The sequence below is a fragment of the Doryrhamphus excisus genome, linkage group LG3 (assembly GCF_037039965.1).
Source record: "Doryrhamphus excisus strain RoL-2023G ecotype Guam linkage group LG3, RoL_Dexc_Guam_v1.1, whole genome shotgun sequence".
Lineage (NCBI taxonomy): Eukaryota > Metazoa > Chordata > Actinopteri > Syngnathiformes > Syngnathidae > Doryrhamphus > Doryrhamphus excisus.
This window is the reverse complement of record NC_136359.1, coordinates 15,327,409-15,342,761: the sequence shown is the minus strand read 5'-3', so window position 1 is coordinate 15,342,761 and position 15,353 is coordinate 15,327,409. Positions and strand designations below refer to the sequence as shown.

The 15,353-nt window shown below is 40.8% G+C and overlaps 1 protein-coding gene across 1 annotated transcript in view; it reads left to right on the top strand.

Moving 5' to 3' along the window:
* The first annotated feature begins 1,836 nt into the window (after nt 1–1,836).
* Nucleotides 1,837–15,353, top strand: part of LOC131128430 (uncharacterized) — a 34,837-nt gene continuing 21,320 nt past the window's right edge. The window contains exons 1-7 of the mRNA XM_058071283.2: nt 1,837–2,048; nt 2,912–2,975; nt 5,564–5,947; nt 6,728–6,902; nt 6,993–7,120; nt 8,929–9,222; nt 12,383–13,489. Coding sequence (XP_057927266.2) covers nt 2,912–2,975; nt 5,564–5,947; nt 6,728–6,902; nt 6,993–7,120; nt 8,929–9,222; nt 12,383–13,489 — 2,152 coding nt within the window. The 5' untranslated portion in view covers nt 1,837–2,048. The remainder of the gene's footprint in view (nt 2,049–2,911; nt 2,976–5,563; nt 5,948–6,727; nt 6,903–6,992; nt 7,121–8,928; nt 9,223–12,382; nt 13,490–15,353) is intronic.

Sequence of the window (15,353 nt, the reverse complement as noted above, 5' to 3'; positions counted from 1 at the left end):
AGAGTACATCAAGTAATGCTTAATGCTAGATAGCTAGATATCTACTGATACCACCAGCACTTAGCAAAGGCTCCTGCGCATGTGTATGTTACCTGGGGCGTAGATGACATGATCGGAGCAGGAAGAGCATATAATGCTTGCAACATGTTCAAATGTTAGCAACCTTTAGACAACCACATGACCATTGCTACAGTGTTCTTACATTTTAGCTTGAAATAAATACAAATAGGCTGCACGGCAGTCGAGTGGTTAGCACACAGGCCTCACAGCTAGGAATTTCCACCCTCGGCCATCTCTGTGTGGAGTTTGCATGTTCTCCCCGTGCATGCGTGGGTTTTCTCCGGGTACTCCGGTTTCCTCCCACATTCCAAAAACATGCTAGGTTAATTAGTGAATCCATATTGTCCATAGGTATGAATGTGAGTGTGAATGGTTGTTTGTCTATATGTGCCCTGTGATGGGCTGGTCACCAGTCCAGGGTGTACCCCACCTTTCACCCGAAGACAGCTGGGATAGGCTCCAGCACCCCCTGCGACCGTAGTGTGGATAAGTGGTAAAAAATGAATGAATAAATAAATACAAGTAATTTACCAAATAAATAAGATATTTGAGAGATTAACATTACAAATTTCCATGATTTGGGTCGCCGCCAGTCATTGAAGGGTGATTATGGGTCCAGCAGCAAAACCAGTTGAGAACCACTGCTCTCCACGACACCCTGTACACCTTTGACTGCACATCCTGCAACTCCAATGACACCATCATCAAGTTTGCAGATGATACATTAGTAGGACTCATCTCAGAAGACGATGGATCTAGTGCCTACAGAGATGAACACTACCAAAACCCCCAGAACAATAATTGCTCTGAACAAAGACTAATTATCATTTGTTGTTTTGTTGTCATCGTGTTTACATTTCCTCTATCATGATATTGCACTACACCACAGCTTTTACACAGCATTTTATCTTTTTTTTTTTTACATGTATTAATACTCTTTTTAAATGTGCAAGGGTTGCACCTAATTTCGGTGACCAACTTACAATGAAGTTCCATTCAATTCTCACTGATTTAAAATCACTGCCTGACTCAGGCACTCCTCCCTATCTAGCAGTAGCCAATCATGCTGCTTATTAAGACCAGAGTTGATAAACTGTGGTCCAGCCTCTCCCCCCTGTGGAAAAGCTCAGCACTTTAATTCATAGAACATTTATTACAGTGTATTGATAATCGACCTTTCCTTTATTAATTCTCATACAATATGCATATCAATTTCTTAAAACACATCATATTCAATTTGATGATTATAAAATAAAGTTGAAATACATCCTGTCAAGTGGTTCTGTTGGTTGCACGAGAACTCCCTCCCAGTACTGACAGAATTGCGTTGCTGGCAACAACAAGGGGTTGTGACTCAATTTGGAAGCAGAGACATGACTACCACCCTATTTCCATTGCGCACCCTTGGGTGAGTAGTGCGCGCACAGGGCTTTTATTTTAAACGTGCTTGCTTGTTGATTTGATTTGTCATATAATCGGTTTTATTGAATTAAAGCTACTCGATTATTATTAGTATCACATTTGTTGCGCTCTTCAGCGAAAACGGCTCCACTCCAAAGTGACAGATGTTTCTCCTGCTAAAGTAAACTGCGTAATTTCGAGTCTGGTTGTGTGAGGATGCCCTTCAAATGCACAGAGCCAAATTAAGGGTTCCCCCTCCTTCTCCAAGGTGTCTCACTCACTTTCAGAATGGAACTCTGCCCCTCCTCTCTAAACACGAACGAAATAACAGTGTGCGTCAAGCTCAACTCAACTTGTTGCTCTCCGGCACTTCACTCATTTCTGCCTCCGTCCACAATCAGGTCCAATCCCGGAGCCGGGTCCACGCAGCTCTGGAGTTGAGCATCTAGGTGGAGAAACGTGCTGTTGCTACGTCGGTCTGGAGTGGACACTCTTGGAACACTTTTACGCACGCACTCTTACGCACTGGGACTTACGGGATTTAAGGACATAGTTTTGGCAGTATATGGAATAAAAGCAAATTCAATGTAAGTATTTTTGGCTTTTAGTATCACACATGATTCGTGATTTATTGTTATATTGGAAAGATAAAGTATACTTCTTTTTCTATGCACATTAAAACAGATGCAAACATTCTGTTGAGATTAAAGTTGTCAGTTGTGGATTTACCGGGAAGCACCCAATGATGCGTTGTTGTCTTTAGATAACCTTCATCAGTGCGCCATTAAATTTGTTGCGAGAGCCACTTGAATTTAATTTTACTGAACAACATAATGAGAAATAATTTCAAAGCCATAACTAGGATACACCAACCAATGATTGATTGATTGGTTTTAGTTGCATCCACAAAAAGCAGGTGTTTTTATCCAACCGGTGCCAGAAAAAGGGACAAAATCTTGTAGGTAATTGCTTATATTATTGGCATATAGGCCATGTTGGTGCATTTTAAGCTTTATGCATCTTCTAATTAGAACTTCTTGAGTTTTTTTTGCATTTACCAAATTTTATCATCACATTTGCCATGAATTTTGTTATGCTGAAATAACCTTTTTTTTTTACAAAGTCTTAAAAATGTCATTGCAGAGACAAATTTCTAGAAGACCAATTTACAACACCAACAAACCACCATTTGTGTTTAAACAGTGTAAATGAGAGTGTGGGGGGTTGCATGTCCTCCTGTGCAGTCTGACCCCACAGGAAGGCTTAGTGCAACCACCCAGAAATTGACTAGAAATACAAAATTGCATCCTTAAGTAACGCTTATTGTGTTTTTAATTGGGGGAATTGTCATATTCCAAATGTGCTCCTATGTAAAGATATGTGAACAATGGTTGAAAACACATTATAATGAAAATAATGGCATTTGTTTTTTGTCTTTTTTTACCAACAGATGATACTACATATAAAGCAGATTCTGTGGATATATTGTCTCTGTCAAGCAGCAACTGCAAGCAGTAAGTTTGAAATGCAGTTCAACTTATCTGTACTTTCTCCTCATCCCTCGTTCATTCATTCAGACGAGATCATCTCCAGCTGTGTGCTACTGACCGATATGTTGCAGTCGATGCCTCACAGCATAAACGTTCCCAACCTGTGAGATCTTTCTCAAGGTGTGACAGTGTGGCTGAGGACATTTGCACCTGGGGGCCCCACTGGCCCCCTAGGCTCTCTTAGACACCATTCCCTGTCTGTTTCTGAGGATGGGGGGAAGGGGGGGCGCCTTTCAATTAGTGCAAGCTACCAGTCTGGAAATAACAGCTGTTTTCGCCTCTCATCCTAATAAGGCCCTCTGTTAAAGCACACACACACACACACTCATGCCTCTAAGGCAGTCCCACCACAGCTTCCAGAGCATTCCCTACATTATTTCTCCTAAATGCTCCCCCACCTCCACTTCCCCCGACTCACAACCCCTTTGAGAAAAAACTAAATCCCCTCCTCGCCACATGAGTCAGCATGATTCAGCCTGTTGCCATGTTGTGTTTGGTTGTCTGTCTGACATCTCTGCTTCATGACAGACTGAGATACAGTCAGCAAGAGTATAACATTCACTCTGTCTGGTTCACGACAAGACTACTGTATGTTTCATTACCTCACTGGTTATTGCATTATACCATTAAGAGTGAAAAAGAAAGTCATGTGTGAGCTGTATGTAATTATGACATAATTCCTTGTTTTTAAGTGGGTCTGCTGGTCATCATCAGGATGTATAGTTGAGAAACACTCCCTTAGTCAAAACACATGCATGTTAAGTTAACTGGAGACTGCAAATTGTCTATAGGTGTGAATGTGAGTGTGAATGTTTGTTTGTCTATAGGTGTCCTCTGATTGAGTGACGACCAAAAAGCGAATGAATGCATGAACTGTGTGACAGAGAGTTTCACCAAATGTCTTTAATTTCATGTATGCTAAACATTCTGTCTAGTCTGAATTAAATTGGGTATAATTATTAGGATGAGGTGTGACTTTGGAAGAGCAATTTTAAGACGTATGATGCAGATGTTTTTGACAGTTTGAGTGGTGTTGTCACAACACACCAATGCAAATGTGTTGGGCAAAATGACATCATCACACCTTTAGGGTTGCTTGATGCTTGACTTTCACAGTCTGGGTCCTGTAACTTTTTGGCCTTTGCACATTTGGTCAGGTTAGTTGTACAGTAGCTTGAGGATTACAAATAGATTCATGCTTTACCGGGAACACAACCATGTACAGTACTCCCTTGTTTATTGCGGTTATTTAGTTCCAGACCCAAGTACATTTCCATGAGGTAGGATTCGTAATATTGAATAGTTAGAGCATGGAAAACATGTTTATGAACTTCTAAATACGGGTTTTGATACTATTACAGCACTCTAATATGAACACCCTGATAGAGTAAGACTAAAGACTAAATTAGCCATTTAAGATATCAAAATAGACTGCTTGTGTGTTGCTGTAAATATGTTCCCTAGTGGAGCTTAGTGAGTGGTGGTCAGGAAGTGACGTCAGAGGTTCAGAGTTACGTTTTGACTTGGTGTACGTTGCACACAGCAACAGTTGCTTGTGTTTTATTAGGTTTTTTTTATTGGGGATTATTGTGCTTCTCGTTATGTATTCAAACCTGCAATAAAATCCTGCGAGAGATCTAATCAGTGAATCTGTCTTATATTTGTATTTTAATACCTTTTGCAATTTTTACGCATTAAAATGCTTAAATTATGCAACAAATATTTTTTTCAATATGCATATTTTTTTACTACTAACAGGCAATAATCAACCCCAAGCATAATTTAAATTAATATATTGATTAAATTTTTATAACTTTTATAACTATGTTTTTTTAAATAACTTTTTCACTTCGGATTGAGTGTCGGCCAGTACCGATATCACCCGATATGTTGTCAGCACCAATCATACATTACACATACAGCGTTACTTATTTTCTAGTGTGGAATGTTAGAAAACGCTTGATCAAGTGGGTATGAGAAAAACTCAACTTTCTCATGCTTTGCGGATTTTTGCGCTTACTTTTGTTTTTTCGTGGTCTTGCGAGTATCCTCATGTTGTTTTTTGTACCGCTTCAGGTGCACTCTAGGGTTGTTTGGTACTTGAGAGGACTTGTGCATGCCGGGTTGTGCACTTGGCTGCAAAGTCTTTTTCAGACAATGGCTCCTGCTGATAGGTGATGCTCCTGCTGATTTGTTAGCGCATGCTGTTGTTGTGATCACTTGGGCTCTGCATGATGGATCCGGGTGCTGCTGGATAGAAATGTGGATTACGGAATGGACTGCTTGTATAAGAGAGTTTAGATGCAGGTCAATATAATTCAATACATTTTTGGGCTGATATTGGACAGATATCAACATCAGATTAGATAATTGATATTGCTTTCTTGTAGTGAGCTCCTGATGCTTCAGTTTTCTGTTTTATGCTTATCACTGTTGACTCTCCTCCTTCAGTAGTGGCCTCACAAGTAACATTATACTTCTGTGTCTTTCTGACAGTGAATCTATTGTATTATATAATTAACTGTGTTTTTTGTGTTTGTTTTGCCTTTCAGTTCCCAGCACACTATCAATCATCAAGCCAGTCACCGGGTTCCTCTCTGGGAAGGTGAACCTTCCCTGCTTCTTCTCAACAATTCCCACCTCTGCGCCAGTCATCCCTCCAAATGCTACCATTCTTTATTCCAAAGACTACTTACGCATCAAATGGACTAAAATGGAGGGTGGGGTTGAGTCAACAGTGTTGGTGGCTCAAAACGGGGTCATCAAGATTGGCTCCGCATACAGGAACCGGGTATCGGTACCCAGTCACCCTGAGGATGTGGGGGATGCATCATTGACCATGGTGAAGCTCCGTGCTAGTGATGCAGGCACGTATCGCTGTGAGGTCATGTACGGAATTGAAGACACTCAGGACACAGTTAACCTCGATGTGAATGGTAAGATCATCTTATCTGCCTCAATGTGATTTGGAATCCAAAACCTTATTCCACTAGATAATATGGTTCAGTTCATTGCATGTCCATTGTGAATGGTCCCAAAATATCGAAACTGGAGTGTCGGTTACAGTAGAACGTGTTGGGGTGCCACCTGAATGTTGCTGGTTCGATCCTCTGTTCTCCTGTGATCATGTTAAAGTATCCTTGGGCAAGATGCTGAACCCCCAGTTGCCACTGATGCTGGGTCTTCAGGGGGTAAATGTAAAAACAGTTGCCTGCCTTGAAGGTGGAAAAGTGTTATATAAGTGAAAGACCATATAGTATGTATCTAAACATCACCTTATTTCATTATTGATTTCGCTTCACTTGGTTTCACCTTCAGTCAAGGCTGTTGCATTCTGGTATGACATTAAGTGAAATATTTTCCTTCTCTTACAATATCCATCAACACAATTACAAATGGGCTGGGTATACGTATGCTATTTGAAAATGACTAGAGAGCCAAAAGGTGAAGTTCCTTTCACTGTAAGTCACCCAATATGTTTTCACTTTTAGAAATATAAGTCTTTTTTTGCAATATATAGCAGGGGTGGGATTTCTATGTGGGCCGTGTATCAGGGTCCTGTCAGTAAGAGTTTATCGCCCATCATCTTTATTACAGTGTTTCACCTTTCTGAAGTCAACTCATGACACCGAGAAATTAAATAAATATGATCAGTTCTGGATTAAATTCAATATGCTGCATATTGTATCTACATTAATGTACATTTTTGCATTTAGGTGTCGTCTTTCACTACCGTGCCAAAACCAGCAGGTACACGTTGGACTACCAGGAGGCTGTCGAGGCCTGCCAAAAGAACGGAGCCACCATAGCCACATACGACCAGTTGAAAGCAGCGTACGAGGATGGTTTTGATCAGTGTGACGCTGGATGGGTTGCTGACCAAACAGTTAGGTGTGTTGGAGTAAAACTCACTGCATTTCATTGCATTTAGCCACATATTGGAGTGATGTAAAATGGACCTTCTGTTATCTCTCTATACAGATACCCAATTATAAACCCCAGGAAGGGCTGCTATGGCAACCTTCTGTCAAAACCTGGGGTGAGGTCATACGGAATCAGGAAACCTACAGAGACCTATGATGTTTATTGTTATGTGGACAAACTTTATGGTAAGTCTCTTGACTCCACTTGCAGACTCTATCCACTGACAAGGTCACCACACAGAATACCTTTTAATGACTCTTTGACCCAAAGCATGGTCATGTTCTGGTATTGAAATACAAATGATATGTAGTATTCTGGTCACTAAGGGGCAGTAATGACACCAAACATTGAGACATTACCTTACATGACTTAACACTGCACCAAGTCATGAAGTCAGCCATGGCATGGCCGACATGATCGAGTGAAAAAAAAGTTCTCCTCCCATTCTGTGTGGAAGTGGTATATATTTGGCTTCTTCAGTTGAGAAGAATTCGAGGCTAAGTGGTTAGCTCGCTAGCTAGCGGCCATCTCAAGTCCCTGCAGTGTATTAGTTAAGTAATAATTGATGTTGGCCTACATTGTAGCCGCACAGGCACACACTGTATCCTGCCTCCACACTACACTACACTACTCAATGTTTGCGGGACCAAAATTAAGTTTTGAATTAATTTATGGGAGTGCGCTTGTAACAATGAAACATTATAACACAAAACATCATAAACTAAAGACCACTTGGAGTTTTGCATGGGTTGTCCAGCTCACATGTTGTCTTGCGTACAAAACATGATGTTGTTTTAGTTGGAATAATGAATGAATAACAAGTCATTTTCAATGGTGACATTTGTATCGTTAGTCTGAACAGATGCATACAGTGGTGTCAGCCAGAGAACAAAACCCAACCCCACAGCCACTAGGGAGACACATACATTTTTCCGCTAGTGAATGCAGCAATCAACTTTTTGAAAAAAACAAAAACAAACTTGTACTACGATGTTGACTGGTTGTATATTTTTCTTCATCAGGTTGGCCGATGATTAGGGTACATGACAAAAGTTAACAAAAATAAAAACAAAACATGTACAGTTACTAAAGGATTGTGATCAGCTTCAGGGCTTACTTGTTTTAAAGTGATAAAGGGATGGGTGGATGCCAGAATCATTGTAAATCAGTGGACTGGATCTATAATGGGACTGGTTGAAATGTTACACCCCGATGTTACACTAAATGAAAACAGATTTTATCACCACCTCCTTTTATCACCACCTTTATCAAGTTATCACCTCTTGTATCAGTAGTTTGATGACTACATCATTGGTAATACTGCATGCGTATATACATAACTAACCTCAATTACACTAAAGCAGAGCATTTGTTTTGCTTCAGTCAAATTGAAAACTTTGTGTCCAAGCAGTGATGTAGTGTGTATTTGTACTGCTCCCTGCATACATGTTTACTTCATAAAATATGGACCAAAACTCTTAGTGGGGGGGTTCTGAAGCAATTATGGTAGATACATAGAGGATCTATAAATAACTATTACTTTTAACGTATTTTTGGCTTTGCAAAAAATGTTGAGCCAGACGTGACCATGACCCTCGCTGCCCCCATGACACCCTACTGCGACCTTAAAGTATCAGTAAAGTTGCCAATTCAATAGAAGGCTCCAAAAATGACCTTTTTGATAATGAAACCACAACAGAATGGGTGCCAATCCAAAGTGTATTTATGGCATAATTTTCCAGATTACACACCACCTGGAATTATTACACTCTATCTAGGGGAAAAGGCCAAGGGCCTTGAATTGAATTGAATTATAGGATGGTTTTACGCCCTGCCTTCATTTGTCAATGGTGAAGCCCCTATAATGATTTAAGCTCCATTCAACTGTTCTTCTTTTACTAATGCAGCATTGATTTCATATTTGTTGAATTATTATCACGTTATCATTATGCAATTTATTAACACATTCCTTAATTTGTCACGTTCATTCCAGGCGAGGTGTTTTTCGCTCCCGTAAGCCATAAAATGACATTTGACGAAGCAAAAGAAGAGTGTGAGAAGAGGAACAGCGAGCTAGCATCTCCTGGTCAGCTTCATGCCGCATGGCGACAGGGTCTGGACCGGTGTGACTATGGCTGGCTTTCAGATGGCAGTGCCCGACATCCCGTTGCTGTACCCAAAGTTCAGTGCGGTGGAGGCCTGCTGGGGGTCAGGACCATGTATCGCTATCGGAATCAAAGTGGATTCCCAGAACCAACAACTAAGCTTGGAGCTTACTGTTTTAAAGGTAAGATGATACACATCAATGTGTCAATATGGCGTTTACCTGTAAGTGATGGTGCATTCAATGTGTGTTCATATTTGGCTTCATTAAAGACAGTGATTGAAAGCTCAGACGTCCAGACTATGATCTCATCTTCTAGACAGTCCCCACCCTATAGCTTTTTTGAATCTCTATACATTCCCCAAATGTGAACTACATCAAACATTTTGCTGTTTTGTTACTTGTTGGTACTTTCCATAAGCGCAGCATTAATTAACAAGGCTGAGTAATTATTTTTCTTGAGTGTTGATGTACCAAACTTTGCCCGTCCAGTTGACCTCGCTTTTTTCCCCAGTCCATTACTTTGGCTGTAAAATTAAGGAATTGGGGAGGGGTAACATGGCAAACTATATACAGGGCATGACTTTAATGGGAAGATTAAAGCATTTGTCCTTCTGGTTGATTCTTCTTATCCTTTAATCTGTTCTAAAACAGCTCATGCTCTCAAGTACTATTCAAGCACTGTTCAAGAGACCGAATTCAACCCAATTTCTTACATGTTCTTAAGGACTCTCCATTGAAAAGACTCCAGTATGCGTACAAATAAGGTCATTGATGTGCCACGGGAACAGGGGAGAATACCACAATGCATCTCAATACAAGTGACACGTCACGGGTCATTGGAAATGAGCAGACTGTGACGATTCTTTACTCACCCACAGGGCAAAGCAAACAACTGATGATAGTTTCCATTAGGAGAAGAAGCAGAATCCCTCACCTGTCAGCCCTTTTAGTCTCACTATCTTACTCTCTTTTTTGCCATTCTGCCCTAATTTCCGCTGTCAGACTTTTGCGCTCCATCATTCTCACTTGTACTTATCAGAGCAGACATACAGATAATAGACAAAGCTACTGCTGGACTTCTAAATTCAGTCATCCTTGGCGACCCTTGACCTGGCCTTTCCATCTTTACAAATGGGAGCTTCGGCAGATAAGCCGTCCCCTGCCTGGCCATTTAACGCTCCTGAGCAAGCCCAATTCTCGTGGTGATAAGTCCCCATGGAGTTCAGAGGGCACACAAACAGCCCACCCTCTCCTCTCCGCTCTGTGTATGCCATGTCGGCTCTCTCAGCCGTGTTGTATTTACGCCCCCATCTAAGTGCTTTTCAAGTACCCTTGTATGGTGGGACCTACTGCATCATTTCCTGCCTTTCCGCTCTCAGCCACATGGAGAAAGGAATTATTATGTAAACTATGTATAGCAACATCAATTGGACTACACAGAAAGATAGGATGAAATTGGGCCTTATAGAATGGAAAAGGGGTGTAATTGCTGTCTGATTGATTCTTGGATTGGCTTGGACAAAACAAAGGCGCCCCGTAATAGCAACGACTTTAATGAGATAATGCACTCCCTTGAAAGCAGCATGTGTTTTCCTGTTTGGAAAAATCGTGTCTTACACCTTGCATCAGAGATAGTTTTATAGGGAAAGAGAACCTGGATGTGTATGTCACAGGCTGAGTTTACACATTCTCCACACCATTGAGGAAAAGCTCTTTACAGCTGTTACACTACGGTTTGGAAATAAGAACAACATCTTGGGATTACAAGTTAAGAGGATTGGTCATTTCTAAAAACATTGCAGATTCATAGTCATCCCTCAGTTTTTAAGAATTAGGATTTTATTTGAATTACAGTTGTCCATCACATTTTGCGGCTTCACTATATCATGGTTTTTCAAAAATATATTAATTATTAAAACGTTCTTGTCACGATCGTGCATAGTCGGCTTTGTAGTTTGACCCCAGGATGTAGAGAACAGGACCAAATGCAGGTAAAAGTAGTTATTCCTTGCAATAATAGCAGCAGTAGGATAACGCAACTCAGGTAGGCAGACTGACAAATGATAATGATCTCTTGTAGGGGAGAAGCACACACCTGAACTAAATAGGTAACAGAAATTAGGAACAGGTGTGGATGATAATTACCACCTAGGAAGCCAAGTCAAATCAGGAAGTTAAATACAAAATAAGAGCCTCCAACCAAAAACTAAAGCCCAAGAAGGTAACAAACTGTCACGTGGGAAGCTACAGCGGGCGTGACAGTTAAATATGGCCTATTATTAGGCAAAACATATGCATATTTAGGCATATTTATTTCCCAAACTAAGCATTTTCAAGTATGGAAATGGTTAAATGAACTAAAATACAAAAAATAGGCATTCGGAAGACGCATTCAAAGACAGTGACATAGTATTCTACACTTCTAGATTCACTAGGTGTCAGTAATCTTACTGTAATGTATTTGGTGAGACACACAATCACCAGACTTGATCACCAGAACAACAGCCTTTTATTGCAGGCTTGAATTATCGCACAATAATCCTTGATAAGACTCCCTAACAAAAACACAGGCTACTGTTGCAGCCATAATCCATGGCAAGATATAACTCGATTTGGAACCTTGAAAAATCACTTCCTGTCCACCACTCACTCTGCTCTCTGCTAAGCACTCGGCTATGCTCTACATTTATAAATAAGGAATCCTACTTCACCAAAATTCACTTATCACTGTTGGGTCTGGGACAAATTAACTGTGATAAACGAGATACTACTGTACATTCAAATTTGGCGCCTTAAAACTTAAAACGCCTTAAAACTTCCGATAACACATAACAAAACTTGTTCATCAAAAATCTATATTTTTATCCTTTGTTTTTTATATTTAATTTACAATAATCAGTGTTTGCATTATTTATACATTATTCAATATCCTGTGACAGAAAGCTGGAAAGGATCAAGGATGATGGTTGATGCAGTAAAAAACTGGAACTAAATGTTTATATTCTGTTCTTCAAATAATCACATTGGTTGTTTTAGACACTCGAGGAAATGTTTAGACAAAGAGTTTTTGTGTAAACTAGGTCACTATCGCTATCTTTGAAACAATACTAATCATTTTTTAATCAGGGAAAGTCTTACAGATGTAACAGTATATTTCCTATTGATTAACATTTTTTTTAATTTTACAACATTGTGTTAACTAGTATAACGACTAGTTGTCACTCACTCTGATTTTTTTTGACCAAACAATATTATTGTGTTACACACAGTACAGATATCGCTATAGATGATTTAGGTGATCGGTACAGAGGATTTTGTTTAATATCTGTGTTTTTTACAGGAAGGAAACTGATGATCAACCAAACTTCTTTTGTGGATTTGTCAGTGGCCACTACCACCAGTGACAACATCACCTCCTCCACCACTACTTTACTAGAAAGTAGTGTGCTTACGGAAACTCAAACGTTGGAAACTGGATCAGATGCTGAAGCGGAATCTGTTCCTACAAATCCTCCATTTATGTTTTCTACCAGTATGGCTCCACCTCGACCCACTCCAGCAGAAATAGAGGAAGAGTTATTCACCACCGTGGCACCGACGATCATGGAAGAACATGAAGACATCGACGACCTGGCTCCAGTGGATCCAGACTTTGATGTTGAAGACTTCATACATGAAAATGTAACCTATGTTGAATCTGTTCCCCAACGGGGCGACTCATTACCTGAAGTCCACATCACAACTGGAAGCACTGACACAACAGAAGCAATTGAAGAGCCAAATGATCATTCCGTGATTGAGATCAGCACCATTAAACCCGACATAGTCCTACCAGATGCATCCCTCAGCACAGAGCCCATGTTTGCTGAGGGGAAAACTGAAGAAACTATTGTGGATTCTGAAGTAAAAGAATCAACTGATGGGACGACACCAATTGATTTAACAAACACCTTTCCACTCTATGACGATGACACTGATGAGATGGAGACAGATGTACTAGTAGAAGCACTGCCGCCCATACAGCCAACATCACGCGACCTCTTACTCAGCACAGATGAAACAGACACCCCTGCCACCACTGACATGCCCACCAGCACCACCACCTTTATGTGTAACACTCAGCCTGGCGGAGAAGTGGACATTGCCACCATCACCCACAAGCCACTGGGAACAGCCACACATGATATCATAACACCAGAGGAAACTCTTTCAGCATCTGGGACGGGTGCTCCCATTCTCATCGATGTCAGTGTGACATCACAACAGGATGTGTTACCGAGTGTCTTTGATCAGTCCACTGCTCAGGTTTCGGAACAAAGCAGTGATGCTCTCACTACAACAGACATTGATGCAGAGTTCTTCACATCCGCTGCAATGACCTCAGCAGCAGGCAGTACCAACAGCACCATCGCCCTGGAAAAAATGGTCACAGAGCAGAACACACCAGGTAAGACTCTCCTTGGAATTACAATGTACAATCGAGAAATGACACAGAAGTATGTTAACATCTTTGGTCACCTCTTGGTCTTAGTAGATGTTGAGGTTTGTTGGTAATGAAAAGGTGGACATGAAGTGAAGCTGTGGTTGAGATCTCAAATTTATCTTCTCACTAGCTTTTATTTGGAGGTTATGCAAAATCCTATTCATGTTTGGTTTGCTCAGTCTCAGGTGCTGACATATGCTGACAACTTCATCATAATATGACAACTGTTTATCTTACAGTATATACAATTGTACTTGAAGTTATCCAAAACCCATCGTAAATTTGCAAAATATATCAACTGCAGTGGTTCACACTGGTAGTGTAGCATTGCATGCTTTCATCCATTGGCATGGGTTCGACTCCTGGCCAGTGCCCCGATACCCAGCCAGTGGAGCTTTCCAGTACACCAGTACAGGTCCCAAGCCAGGATAAATGAGAGGTTCACATCAGGAAGGGCATTCACAGTGATATTGAATATGATGTTCACTGTATAATGATTTTCATGAACCTCCTTATGACAATGTTGACAGAAAACAAATGCGGTCAACAACTGGGTTTATGAACGCCGTTTGCAACTGGGAGCTGCTTGCAGATCAGCAGCACATGATCTCATTCGCAAACAGCAGGTGCATCCCTTCTCACTGTTACGATTTGGGATCCATCGCAGCTACTATGACTTCAAAAATGACTCAAGGGATTTCCAAGTTAGAAAAGCCATTAGTCTTTTTTGGCAGCTTTGGAAACTCTATTCCAGGTTATTCTCACTGAAATTGTTGGTGTGTTTAATGGAACACTTGTAGTCAGTTTCCAGTTGTACTCATTGCTCAGCTAACATGTGTGTCAGCACCAGCATAGAGATACAATAGCTTTCCTGGATACATTTATGGATATAGGTTTCTGCTAAAATCCAGTCGGGTGATTTTTCCCAACTTCCTGGAGGGCAAACTCAATCAAACACACACAGGGTACTGTATGTGTAATGGCCACAAGAAAGCCTGCTTTCAGCTTACATTGGACCAGAGTTTATGTGGTGATGTCATCGCTAACACAAACGCTCCCCTCGCTGCCAGGATAGCCTGAAGACGCGTGACCAAAAGTGGGCGATTACAGACACTTTTACTGCTACATCATGTCATGTGGCTCATATGACACACACTTTTTGCTCTCCGAGGATTTGTGGGAAACGTTTCTGGAAAAATGTCATGACAGGAGGAGTGTCTAGTCTGGTTGCATGGTAACAGGGCAAAATATGCCACTGACACTGATATGTGCTTCATTCTTCATGATGAATTAAATACTTCTTGGTTTAATAAGTGCAAAGTTGGAAATGTAAAGTCACAAACCTGGAGAGACTAAGCTTTCCCATCAATTCAGAAATTACTCAAATATGTGTACTCAGTATGGATTTATAGTACTTGGACACCTTCCATTAATATCATTGAGAAAATAGCCCTATGTCCTAAGCTTGTTTTAGCCAAATGCAAATGTTTAGATAAGACACAGACAGTCTAGAAAATAAAATACTGCAACCGTTTGTGGTTGTGGTGGCTAATTTCTGTTGAAACTTTGGCTCTGGGCCCAGGATGGAAAGAGAGAGGTCATTTGTGAATAAGGTGAGCATGTGTGGCTCAGTCAAGTGGGTCCCCCTCCATGTGTTCCCAGGCCTGGTCTGAGCGTTAAACAGCTGCTACAGGTGTTCTTGGGTGCAACCGATAATTTTTTTCAATCACCATTTACAATCATTTGTGGGAAACAGTGAAAAAAAGAGAGAGGGTGAAGCTCGTAAGTCTGTATTCACATTGTTGTATACCAATAACATTTTCCTTGC